The sequence below is a fragment of the Numenius arquata genome, chromosome 3 (assembly GCF_964106895.1).
Source record: "Numenius arquata chromosome 3, bNumArq3.hap1.1, whole genome shotgun sequence".
NCBI classification, from domain to species: Eukaryota; Metazoa; Chordata; class Aves; order Charadriiformes; family Scolopacidae; genus Numenius; species Numenius arquata.
The window spans coordinates 16,683,820-16,697,994 of record NC_133578.1 but is presented as its reverse complement, the minus strand read 5'-3'; the positions used below and the strand labels follow the sequence as shown (position 1 = coordinate 16,697,994).

Sequence of the window (14,175 nt, the reverse complement as noted above, 5' to 3'; positions counted from 1 at the left end):
ATGTTTCCCAACTAAAGGGAAAGAAAAATGCTTTCTTTTCTCTCTACTTAAGTGAAATTGATGGTGTCCTTAGTGAATGAGAATAAAAATGAAGAACTGGACAGAAAACAGAAAAGACAGAATAGATTGTCAGTAGATATCACAGGTCTATTCCTAGCTGTGATCCAACTGCTGCACGACCTCAGGCTAGTCACTCAGTTCATGTTGCTTTCCCTCCCAAGCCTCATTTATTTTATGTGTAAACACCTTTGGGAAGGGACTCTTACTGCGTATTTGTACAGGTCTGGCGCAATACCCTAACAAAACAACAAAAAAAATTAGTATAAATAGAAAGCTGGCAGCAGAGATTTTTTTCAAGGCTAATATGCCTATCTCTCAGAAATCAGATTCATTTCAACTTCATAATACATCTTCCCGAAACCTTACAATACTGGCCAGACTCTTAGTCTTGGGTTCAAATGACAAACCAATTAATCTTCATCTCACCAAATCCATCAGTGCTGCCACACTATGTAGTTACCAATTAATTACTCAATAACTGGAATTTTGCCCATTTTCTGTTTTTAAATACACTTCTTCCTAGCACTGTGTGAAGGACCCATCTAAACTGTAAAGGAAACAAACTGTGCACAAGCTCTGCCAAACAGTATAAAGCAAACAAGCTGAAAAAATATACCTTTACTTCCAAGTCTGAAACAACAATAGATGTGATTCAAAACAATAGCCGGTAAAACATTTACACCCACCATTTTACATACTCGTGCATAATTCCTCTCATGCCTAGGGCTTAAGAAATAGATATTAAGTCTCATTGAGCTGCAGACGTATCACTAAGGCCAAATGGAAAGCTTCACACAAGCGCAGCATTCTTAATCAGGTTTGTCAACTTCAATACCATTAAGTGTCACGGCGTAGACAGCAATTACTTCTATTTCTGTACATCATGAATTTTAGTTCTTTAACGTGTGTACAATATGGTGAAGTTAAGAGTTGCTGTGGGAACCACAGTTTTAGATGTACTGGCTTCTATGCACATAAAATCTCTACCATAATTATTTTGGATGTTGTTTTATTTTTATTTTCTTAGCTTTAAGGAAAAAACCATGCAGCTGCAATTAACTTGCTGCCAAAATACACTAAAATATACAATTTTATGAACTTACTGATTTGTAGGCCACAATCCTTATAGACAAATTAGAACCAATAGTGAGCTGGCAGGGCCAAGCCGAAGGTCTTCTTTCTATTTTCTTAAACATTGAAAGACGCTCCAGGCTCTCTCTAAATCAAGGATTCAGGAAAACAGAAATCAACTCTGGTGAACCGTAATAAAATATTACAGACGATACACTCTCTTCAAGGAGATGCAGGAGACCAATTGTTTCAGCTTAGACTGCGTAAAGCATTAGAAAATAAACTGTATGAATAATCTTGTCATTAACTATTGTCAGAAAAGACAATTAAAAGAAGAGGTGGTATAGTAGATTATTCCCATCTTGAGCCTTTGTGATGGCACGACATTAGGGCTTAAAGACAGTATGTCTTTAGGTGATGAAACTACACAATTGCTTATTAAGCATTTTACATTTATCTGTGCTCACCCAATTAGGGCATTTAGTTAGCTGAACAACCCAAATTAGAAAAGGCTTCTCTACGCAGTAAAATGTTTTCTGCAGTGGAGGCGAAGAAATAAAGAATCTAGTTTCAATTAACAGGATTTTGTTTGTGTTGTAATTAACTTTTGACACTTTTTTTTTTTAATACAATACTAATGAACTCATTATTTTCAAGGCATTCAGTTAGAGCGAAACAAGTTACTTTGAATATTTCTAGCCTAAACAGCACATATACAAGTTCATAAAACACAAAAAAAGGGAACTGTAATGATTTTGTACTAAAAAGTGTTAACTCAATTGCACAACTTTAAGTAATGGAGTCCAAAAATTAAAAATTGACAGTAAAAGTAATTCATAATAAATCATTGTGAAATCAAATAGGCTTGCACCCCAGAACAGCTTTCAGCTAATACAAACTGTATCAGCTATTTTGCTATAAAGTTCCAGTGCACAGAAAGCACTCATAAATTTTTTTTATTGCATGATGAAGCAAACATAAAACAGTGTTAACCTCATCTTTTTCACATGATGATAGAACCCCAAATCTACCTCTCTCTTGATTAAACCACTTGTTTGGCAGAAATTAAGATCAACTCCTAAAAACATTAGTACATAATTCAACTTGGTATTCTACTTTTCAACTTTCTTCAGATGAATAGGTTTTCTTAAAAATACTAACAGAAGCACAATGAAAGGAGAAAATACACTGGGATTTTTATGATGAGATAAACATTGCATGTCCTTTTTTTTTTTTTCTTTGGGGGAAGGAAGGGAGGAAAAATTACTTTTTCTGGCAATAAAGACCATCAACATAGGATTTTTAAAAAGAATCTGTTACTACATCATTAAAACTACTGCAACACTTACATTCAAGGATGAATATGAAAATCAAACACCTAAGTGTCAAATGCCAAAAAATGTCATTGAAGTTCAATTTATTAACTCTATCCTTTTATTTCTTATATTCATAGAAGAAAAATGGTCCGTGTTACCAAAGAAGACTCTGCCAATAAAACCCAGTAAACGCACATTTCAATTTGTATTTTAAAAGCATGTCTCTCTCCTCTGCTCTCAAATCCCTCCCCCCAAAACCAGAGGCAGCAGAAGCACCTCCTGCCTGACAGTCAGAATATCAAACCCTAAAACAATAAAATAAAGTCTTCTCCCTTATTTTCCTGGCACAACTAATTTATTTCCCCAAGAGTTGAACTATTCCAGTAGGAATAATGAATATAGCAAAACAGAGAGTGCATCTGAGTTGATAAATTATCATGACAGATTTGCAAAGCTAACTTCTTAAAGCTTGATAAGCAACTTAACTGCATCTAAAACCTCACATATCCTTAAACAACTTGGACAACTAAAGCTTTAATCTATTAGCCAAATGCCTATTTAACCAAAGATTTTGGATTTCCCCTGAAAGCACAGCACAAAGACAGCTGATACAGTATAAGAGCCTCTGATAAAAAAAAATATAAAGAAGGAGCCATGCCACACAGTAGGTTCATGCATATGGATTAACCTAAAGGATAATCGGGCCCAGAAAGATACTCCTTTTCTGTGCAGCATTTCCATGCAATGACAAAGCCTGTTTTTTTTTCTAGAGACTCAGACCGCTCTGTGACTAGTATGGAATACATACACTGTGATATATTTTCTTCACTATGCCACACTAATGCTCAAATAACTATTTAACTGGCTGCTGAGGTGCAAAGCAGATCAGTTGGGCGGGGTGGGGGGGAAGGAAATCCACAAATAAAATGACAAATTACAGCATGCAAACCTACAGGTACCTCATCTAAAAATTACACTTAATAATCACATTACAGCTATGGTCTGCTAAAAGCTCATGCTTCGTAATCGCAGAACAGAACTACTAAGACAATACAATCAGACTTCTATAGGGTGCATAGATGCATTCTGCTTTTTTCCCCAACTGAGACAAGACCCGTGTGAAAATGTTTTGGATATATCATTACACACAGTTTTTCCAGAGATACACATAGATTTTTATTCTTTCATTGGGGAAACACAAAGTGAAAAACCATCTTTCAATTCTTGCATTAGAAATGCTGCTAAAAAAGAATATTGTTTGGCACAATGGCACAGTAGTCTGTGATTAAAGAGCAGGATTCAACAAACACTACTCAAAACATTTGTGGGAGTTCGATAAACTAGTGAGCTGAAAGAAGTCTTGAGACCAAGGAACAAAAGCTACCATTAAATGCAAATGTTCTACCTGCACTGTCACAAATTCCAACTTTTTCCAAAACACACTTTTGAAATCTCATTTATAGAAACATTCCCTCCAAAATCCACCAACACTAAAAGTGGAAGAAAACTGGTTTTTTTTTTCTTTAAATACAGATATAGAAAATTCATTTTCCACTGAAATCTGTTAAGCTTTTCTACCAATTCCAAAGCCAATGAAGGAGTTCTTTCAAAGGGACTGAGTGTACAGTAAGCTATAAAATTTCACTGACTTCAATGAAACTGGAATCCAAGCGACTGGTTACTCAATTCATTTCATCTTTTGGGGAAGAAATCAGAAAATAAATTTACAGTGCAATAAAGAGGATTAGCCAAGTTTACCTGAAAGTATAAATTTCTTCCAGCCCTCCTCCTTCGTCCAAAGTATGCATCAGTTTCCTCACCACACCAATGCCTTCCTTCTGTTGCTCAGTTAAAGCTTTTCTCGGAAAAGAGTTTCTGTGCATTTTAGAACATTCACTGGCACTTGTGCCTCCACCTCCATCATCAACATCTGCTGGAAAGGGCAGACTAAGAACACAAGCAGCAGCAGTTAGTTTGACTTTCTTCTTAACTGAAATAACCAATCAAAAACAACCCAAAAATTGTATCAGGACCAACAATTTCAATCTAGCTGCTGTCAGATGTATAAAGAGACACATGGGTTGCGAAACAGATGAAGCAGTATTTCAGGTCTACTTGGCATTGGTAGGATCATGACCAGAGTGCTGCACCAGTTCTGGGCATCGTATGTCAATAAAGATCTCCACATACAGGAAATGATTAGGGAGTATAGACGATGCTGATTAGAAAATAAGAGCTATGAAAAAAGATTGAATGAAATAAAGCCCATAGAGAAAGGAGTCAGAGGGCAAGACAGTCTTAAACATAAAAGGTTGTTGCAGAGAGAAAGGGATCAATCGGTTCTTCATATTCAGACTGCACTCAAATTACATCATGGAGACAGGTCAGACATTCAAAAACCTGAAAAAGGCATTTCAAAACCATAATCTCTATAACTAACTGCCTGAGGAGACAGAAGAGTCTCCATCAGTAGAAATCTTTATAAAAAGATTAGACAAACACCACTCAGCAATGACATACATACAACTGACCCAGTCTGAAGCACAAGATTGCTCTAGATGACTTTTTAAAGGCCATTCCAGGCCTGTGATTCCATATTGGCCCTAAATGCCAGCAAATGGGACTTTCACTGCAGTGGGACTATTAGGTATTTCTGGAAAAAATGTTAATCTTTGAGACTTTAACAGCTTACAACACTAGGTGACTTTCTGACTGAGGATGACACATTTTCCTGCACTTCAAGAATCAGATTTAAAAACTTAGCTAGGGGTTATAGATAAAATGATTTTGCTGCTCTTCAAAATATAACAGAGTTAAGTAAGTATAATAACCACAGAAAAGAGAGATGTGCAAGATCCTCTACTTTGTACCCCAGACAATGCCTGCAGATTTTTCAAATCTTTCATCTGATCCAATTTTGAATGAACTACATGATAACTTTTTTCCATATTTCCACAAAGTAAAAGAATTTTAGCACTGTATTATGTTTTCAAAAAAGCAGCCTACAGATCTCTACCTTACTTTCACCTCATTAGTCCTCTCTAAACTTATCTGTAGAGCAACACATAATAAGCAGAGTTAACAATATGCACAGCGATGTCACATACAGCAGAATTAAAGATCAAACTTCAGCAAAGTGTTTGGTAGCTTTTCAGGAAGCAGCACCAACTGACAAATAGAGAAACTATATTTTAAAGCTGTTACGAGAGCAAAAAGCTTCAAACCTCTGATACATAAAAGTTAGATTACTTTCACTAAAAAGTGTTTAGAGACTCCCGTGATGAGAAATGTTTAAAACCCAAAGCTACACAGTGCTCACAACTTGATACCAGGGAGGAAAACCAACTATTTGCCACAAGTTACAATCTAATCGATGAACAGAGCATAAGAGATAGAAGCATGGGTTATAACAAAAGGAAAAGGTTTACCAAGAAATTATTTTTAAACCAGTATCCTGAGTATTTTACATTTGTATTACATGTATTTCTCAAAGCATCATTTGATCTTGTGGCTGGGAGACAGGGCATAAATCTGCGGTTGATGCCTTAACAGCAACATTTCCCTAGTGCTTCTGTTAGCCATGGGCTTTTCCTTCGCTACATTACGGACAAAGAGAAGGTAAAGATGTATCAGAAATCTCACAGAATAAAAGCGCAAGGTTAACTTGTGGTGGTAGCACCTGTGCTAACCTGCATAGCAAACTACGGGTATGGAGACCAGGCAGCAGGGGCTAAATACCAGGTCTCTGAAAGATGTATTGTGGCTGGCAGCATGTGCTCAGGTTCATGGTACTGTGTCTCCAGTGCCAACAATGGCTGAAATAACCTAGAAAGGGCATCTCAAGGCATGCTGCAAGTACCCCTTCTTTTGCTCTGTAGACAGAACCTGAGGGTAGTCTGACATTTTTACATTCAGCCTCTCCCAAGCACGGGCAAAAAGATAATTTTTCTGTGGAGGATCAGCCTGTGATTTTCAGTCATGCTTTCCTACCTAACCCCTCTGTTGTCTTGCAGGTGGGTCTGCAAATGGCTTTAATGAATTTATCAAGTTCACAACATCGCTCCTTACAGGATGCTGGATCTAAGTGAAAGTAAATATTAAAATGTTCAGAAGCAAAACTGTGGCTTTAACTTTCTCCTGTGAAATTATTTGTTATAAACAGCAAACATCAACATTCACACAAGGTTTTGCTTTTAAATAAACTACTAAAAGGCCTACACCTTCCTATGTTACTGTCATATGCAACAACTAATACAGATCTCAGTCCACCATTGATTCTTCAGATCAATGCCTATACCAAAACAACCAAGGGATTTCTGTCAGAACACTTAAGATATTGCTTCCATTTTCCACTTCTATTTTCCAAGCCCATCCCTGTGAACATACAGCCCTTCTCCTCAGACTTGCTCTTCTACTGACACCAAATCAGGCTATAAACACCTGAACCATTACCTTATTATTTGTTCCCAGTAACTCCCTTGCCTAAAAGGATCTAGACTGTTGCTGTGACAAACCACTGCTTCTGAGGCTATTTCTCACCCATTTTTCCCACTTCTCTGCTTGTATAGATCTTTTGTCTCCTGTTTTAGATTTTGGCTCTAAGCTATAAGTTTAACGGGAGAAGAAGCCATCATCTTAATGTGTATTTGCACATCACTTAGTCAAGGGGACTTGGTTCATAACTGGAATTCACGGCATGTGTAATTGATGTAAGTACTTGTAAAAATCACATTACATACTGGTACAGCTCTATAGAAACAATACACCAACAGATCATCAGTTCTTTCAAGACTGTTATTAAGAAAGAATAATAACTTCCCTTTAAAAAAATTGCATAATGTATAACAGTCACTTCCATACTTACAAAAACTGAACTGAAATTCCCGTTTTCTTCAAGTTAGCAATGATAATTTCCAGCTGATCCTCACTGACAGGACTACTAAGGTCTGTAAACAGTTCAATGTGTCTCTTCTCATATTTCTTTCCTCTTAAAATACAAAAAGAACATATATTGGAAATATTATTTAGAAGACTTTTTTCTAATTCTTTTCTTACAAAATTGAAGCTTTACCAAAGTAATACACTTGCAAAAAAAAAAAAAAAAAAAACAAACCTACTGGGTAGAACTTGCTCTATCATTGCTCTTATTATTTATGGTAAGTTTTTGCGTTGATATGACTCCCTCTACTCACTCCTGCCCCCTAAAATTGAGGACTCTAGCCCTGTGACTGTATAAATCACTAACTACATAAAAATGAATGGGATTCTACAAATTTTCACCAATGTAGATATAGTGCTAATAAAATATGTTAGGCTGTTTATTGATTATACTGGATATTTCCTTTGCAGCTGTAAGTCTGCCCTTGTGAAAATGGCAAATGTATTTTAAATTAGTATTGCTGGCAGGGGTTCCATTTTAGTAAGGTAATTCAGCAGATTCATTGCATAAGATGAACTTCAAAGTCCACTTAATAGGCTAAGAAGTAGTAACAATAAACATGAGAAAGTTCTGCCAGCTGCAGAACAAACTTCAGTTAAATGGATATAGTTTTCATCTGGATAGTCAAATACATGGGTGATCTTCTTGAATTTTTACCCAATAGTATTTTCTCAACTGAATGTAAACTCTGTATCAAAGGGTTTGGTGCATACAAGCAACTTACCCACACGGTAACAAAAGCAATTGGTCTATAGATATTCAAGATTATACTGCCATAAACACAGTGATTTTAATTCACAACCCAGTTTTAACTGTTAAATTGATACAGCTTTCCATGCTGATTAGACTTTATTCATAAAAATACAAATTGCATCACTAAGTCTAGTCTTCTCATTCACAATTAGATCATATAATCTTTTTAACAACACATTGAATCTCCGTTCTGACAGGAAGGAAGGCTACCTTCCTTTCCCTCAACAATCAGTCCACCGAGTCTTGGAAACAGACACATTTCTAGTCTAAGTACATTCATTGACAACTTTGTAACACTTGTGCCAACATTTTCTTTCAGCTTGAACAGTGTTTTTTCCTGCTGCATGTTTACTTCCCACAGCCTGCATATTTACAAACAGCCACCTTATCTCCAACAGCCTTTAATTTGCTAGGCAGAACAAACTCGCCTTTCTAGTTTTGTTTCCTTTCTTTGTGAGATACACCATCACCCTTATAAATTTGGTAGCCCTTTTCTAGGCATTTTAACATTTGAATTAATGTTTTTTGGAAAGAGATCACACTAAGTGAAGTCTTTGTGTCCTGTATAATGGCATCAATATTCTCATAAATCTACTGCAAAGTTCCTAGTTGCATCAGAAAGCTCTTCAGATTGTCTTGAAAAGCTAGATGTCTCCTGGAGACTCTTCAGGGACAGACTCCTGTAGTGTGTTGTTTGTTTTTAATTATTTTTTTTTAAAGAATTTTTCATATTTACACAATACTGGAAATGTAATACCAACAAGAAATCAGATCAGCTCCAAAACACAAGGTCAGAATTCTGTAAAAGGCTTTGGGTTACATACTCACAGTGTTTCATTCTGAAGAAGGTCCATACACACAATAATGGCATCCAGAACTAAGCAAATTTAAGAAAAATCGCATTTAGGACATGAATCATGTCACAAGTGTTATTCCTATGAAACAATCTTGCTTTCACTCTCTCCCAAACACTGACAAACATGCATGTTAGTTAACAAGAAAACAATTTTTTGAGACAAGCACTCTTCAAATATCTACGGTGCCAGAGGTTCCTACGTAACTTGTCTGTTTTGTGATTTTCTCTCTTCTCCATTCATCTGATGGAAACGTAAAAAGACTGCTGCAGGGCCCAACCTTTTAACTGTCAATGAGGAGGCTCAAGTCCAATGAAAGAGCAATCTAATCTTCACAACGTTACTTTGAATCCACAAACAAAATTTACTTATACTCTCAATACAGGCCACAGTTTTCTCATTCAAGTTTTCCTTCAAAATATCTGCATCTAGCTATCTTTTGGTGGTTTCTTCCTCACCAATCTTCATTGGCAATATATTTCTATCACTACACACAAAACTGCCCACCCACTGAAGAAGGAACATGACTCTGCTTCTGCTAAGACACAGCTGACTGGCTGCACACTTCTCTGAAACAGCTCTGACAGTCTGAATAGAGCTCACAACAATCATTTTATGGCCAAAAAGAGGGAAGACAGCACAGGAAGTTAGAACAGTACATAAATGAAGCACACAGAGGAACACTATATAGATCACCTTCTTTTAAAACTCTTCACCTTATGCAACTAACAACAGAATACATTCAAACATGAACAACATTCAAACCAGCAAGTGACATTTGGCAATGTGAGAAATACTTGATATAGAAGTCAATCTGATAAACCGCTATTCTGCTTTTTCTGGCTTCTGGGACTTCTGCTGATATATTTCATAAAGAATATTTTTATTTTCTAAAAAAGCATATACCAGGTTTTGCAACACTATTTTTAAAAACACATGCCATATTTGAGGCCTAAAATGATATTATTGCTATCTTCTTTAATTAACAGAACACTTCATAAAAGGAACAACTCCCTGAGGCCAAGACTCCATCTGCTAGCCTAAAAGAATGTCAAAAAACAGCTAATCTGCTTTTGAACAAACTTACAACCACAAATTAACTGAATTCTGATACTAGTTAAAACTTTGGAGGGAAATTTGTGAGCCCATTTCACAACACTAACTGTCTCTTACATAGCTGAATCAGTTCAAGAAGCACTCTGCAGTGAAAGGATACAGTCTGCTTGTTTACAGCCTGGTTTAATGGTATCTTGAATGTCTTCCAACAGATCAAAATCTGGCAGCATTAATGACCTATGCACAGTAATGTTTTGGTATTGATCCCCACTGGCAAGGGCATTCCTGGTACCACTTGTGCCAAACAAAACTACAGCGACTTCATCTTTACTCTCAGCAAAAACCTGGAAACAGAGAAAATACAAAACAGGTATAAAAAACCAGGTAGATTCATGCACAACTATATTAGGCAGACTCGAGCAAACTGAACTGATTTTGAAACAGTCTCAACTGCAGTGGATTTACTTTTTCTTACTTCTTCACTGCTATCCTACCAAAATGTAACCTTACAGAGAGTTCACTAATTTAGATATAATTAAACCAACAGACTGACATGAGGCTATCTGGGATAAAACAAATAAAATTGGCTGATTCAGCCCTTGAAATTAGTTTTCAGTATGGTAAATCTTATGAAGGTTGAAACATTTTAGAGAAAGAGAAGAGTACTTTTCCCCAAAAAGTTTCAGCTGCCCAAAAGAAAAACTGTGACCAATCCAACCGCCACATCTCCATGAAAGTAGAGCTGAAACAAAGAGCAATGGTATCAGTGCATAAAAAAAGAGTAATTCTTACTCATTTCTCATTTATTTCCATTATTAGTAAACGAGGAAAATATTTCACAGATATCATTACTTCCTCTCCCTTTTTAACAGGTTTTAATCTCATATAAAGTCACATATACCTGTCGCTGCACAAACTTTGTTATAACCTTCTTGGCTTGTTCAAGTGAAGATTCCTCACCAGAGGCAGAATTGCTCATTGGAAAGCCTACATCCAGGCACAGCACTATGGCTGCCTAAAAAGGAAAGATAATACTGAATAAGAATGTAAAAGGGACAATGTAAGCACAATTACTTAAAAGGGTTAGTTCAGATCCTTGAACATACAAAACCTAAAAATCAAACTACATCACTATTGGTTTCTTTTACAGTAACCGTTAATAAGAGACAACGGTGGAGAATAAAATCAGTACAACTGCATGGAACTGAGAATCATTTAATCCTATACCATGTTCCAGGCATCTCAGTGGAAAATACAAAAAATCCTATGTTACACAATAATCTGTCAAGAGGGGCGATTTCTAATCAATTTCGTGAATATATTAGGGATCTAAGGACTCTTCTACACCAGGAAATACACCAGAGATATTTCAGTTGACAATTACCAGCACAACCCAAGGTGGAGATACAAGGTTGCTCCCTAAACTCCACAGCTACATCCACCCCTCACAGTAGCCCGTAACAGCTGCAGACTGCTGTTTGGTCTCACCAAAGAACTTAAGAATGACTGCACTCCTGCGGCTTCCAGGGAGAGTCAGACCATTTGTTGCTACTGGAGGTGTCTCTGCAGTGACCACCAGTGCCTGCGGTGTGCAGTGATGCTCTTATCGCCTCAGAAGGAAGAATTTAGATTTCAATTTAGGGGCTTTAATCCCACAAGCTAGCATATACGTTTACATTTCTAATCACTGCTTTAACTTATCTATATATAACTGAGCCCAAATCTTTCTCCTAATTGATTTATGAACTAACATATGAATAAAATTGCCTCTTGTGAGCTCTCTTATTCAACATTTGTTAATAATGAATATTACCTGCAGTGTATTGCCCATTCAACTGGTTTTGCTAAGTTCCTCTAAAGTTCTTCCACAGACTCTACTTACCTTGATTAATGTAAGCAATTTTACCATCCAGCTGAATGAAGCTACAAGTGGAATTCAGCAAAATTATGTCCTGTACCTTCAAGGACACTGACAAAAGGCCAGCTCAAATTTATTGTCACTGATTAAACCATGGTTCTTCAAATATACATCAAAATCTTGCCTGGTGGGCAGCCAATAGCTTAAATTACACTGCGTACAGAAAATTATTGTTTGCCAAGACACAGGAAGGTTAGGTATTACCTGGTCTGGAGCCAGTCACTTTGTTTTAAAATACAAAATATATCCAATTACCTATGAAGTGAAGCTGCCAAAAGGACATGGGCAATAAATCAGAAGATTGAAAAGTCAAGCAACATGAGATGCATAGCCTGCTTTTGCAAAACAAAAGGGATGAACAGAAAGAAAAGGTGTTGATCAAAGCTCTTTTGCATATGACCATGCAGGTAACTCCAAGTTAAACCTTTTTGAACATCAACGCAAAGAACCTGATTCTTTTTGTCACCCAAATAGATAATTCTTAATACCAAGTTTATAGGAATAATTTGCCCAGATTAGTTGTCTAATGCTCTGTATTAGCAGCTCTCAAACTGTGTTCTTATCCTCCACCTTTTCCCAAAATATATCATGCACCTCCCCTGCCATTTTTACAAGCACTGATTTAACTCCCTGCATCCCCTCAACACAGGACAAGAGGAAGAAAAAAAGAAGGCTGAGCAACAGGGCTCCACTAGACATCCAGCAGGTTATAATCTGTTTCAGCACTGTTCCTTATTCTGCCTTCACTAGTGGCTTGCCTGGGAGCCAGGAATTAATGCCTTTGAGGCACCTAGGTCTGCAAAAGCTTAGAGTAGAATAGAGGCAGTAACTGAGGTCACACCAGATTCTCATAAGAGCCTTGTCACACCTCACCTGCCAGCCTGAGGAATTACTCTACCAGCATCAGCAACTGCAGTCCCTCGGCTTGCTGCTGTCCTGCCTCAAAACACACAATGGCTGGCAGCTGAATTAATCCTGTTGTCCAAAACAGCTCTTCACAGCTGGCAAGATGACAGCAAAGAAACCAAACATGTGCAGGAAGGAAGAGTTGCTGTTTAGCTCGTGAGAAAATGATCAAGTGTCAGGTGCTAACAAGCTCTTCTGGAAGGCAGCAAACTCCAGGTCCCGTGTCTACTCAGGTATGTGGAATCCTCCTTCAGGAAGGGGGCACGTACCCCTTTTGGTAATCCTCCTCTATATGTCTCTTCATCTGTTGTTAACCTCTGTGCATCTCACCTCTGAGCATCCAGTGCTAACATTTTCACATGCAGAATACTAAGTGATACTTTTAGGATGCTCAGCATGTGTGATTGCAGAACAACATTGTCACACCTGAGCTAACATCAATCTGCTTTGCTCAAGTTCTGACAGGAATGAAAAGGGAACAAGCCTGCCTTTATCTCTAACCTCTCAGTGCTGAAGCTATTTATAATACAGCTAAGAGAGATTCGGTGACAGTAGCACTTCTAGCCTGCAGCGCAGACAAAGCCTGTGTTTAACAGATACTAAACCGCCCTGTATCAGAACAGACCTTAACACAGCTTTCACCAACAGGATTCCTTAAACATACAAGACAAACAAACTGCACTTTTAACAGGGAGAAACTATTTCTACCAGTATTTTAGCAAGAGCAGCAGCAATTACTATTGTGGTAGCTGCACCGCGCCCAAACCCGCAGCTGCCCCCGGGGCAGGAACGCTCAAGTCCCTTCGAACCAGGCCCTCGGTCCCAGCCGCAACCCGGCAGCCGGCACAGGCAGGAGCCACTCGGTTTCGGGGACGGGTTTTGCAGCCCCGGCTGCCGTGCCGTTCGCTACCAAGGCCGCAGCCAGCTCGCTGAAGGCAGGCCGGGCCTGACTGCGGTACGGACAGGCCGCCTGATGGCACTACAGCCAATTCCCTCAGGTGAGCATCAGCCACGTCCAGCTCACAGGAAGGCACTACCGGAACAACCCCCACGGCCAGCACGGGGTCGCGCAAACACACACCCCGTTGTCATGGCCCCCCCGACCCGGCCCAAACGGGGCACCCCCTCCGTGGCACCTGACCCCTGAGGCATGTCCCCGCCACACGGGCCCTGCTGTCGGGATACTGAAAACCTCCTCTCCCCTTCCCTCACCTTGCCGCTGCGCGCCATCTCGCTCGTTCCGGGACGCCGTGCACCGCGCTCAGAGCTCCGGCCGGCGAGGTGCCCCGGCCGCTCAGCGTC

At 38.5% G+C, this 14,175-nt stretch overlaps 1 protein-coding gene across 1 annotated transcript in view; it reads right to left on the bottom strand.

Annotated features, from left to right (window-relative positions):
* XRCC5 (X-ray repair cross complementing 5) overlaps positions 1–14,175 on the bottom strand; it is a 53,599-nt gene extending 39,424 nt beyond the window's left edge. The window contains exons 1-7 of the mRNA XM_074144864.1: positions 14,086–14,175; positions 10,951–11,064; positions 10,210–10,393; positions 8,968–9,016; positions 7,312–7,434; positions 4,206–4,394; positions 1,164–1,278 (exon numbers count right to left, since the gene is read on the bottom strand). Coding sequence (XP_074000965.1) covers positions 1,164–1,278; positions 4,206–4,394; positions 7,312–7,434; positions 8,968–9,016; positions 10,210–10,393; positions 10,951–11,064; positions 14,086–14,103 — 792 coding nt within the window. The 5' untranslated portion in view covers positions 14,104–14,175. The remainder of the gene's footprint in view (positions 1–1,163; positions 1,279–4,205; positions 4,395–7,311; positions 7,435–8,967; positions 9,017–10,209; positions 10,394–10,950; positions 11,065–14,085) is intronic.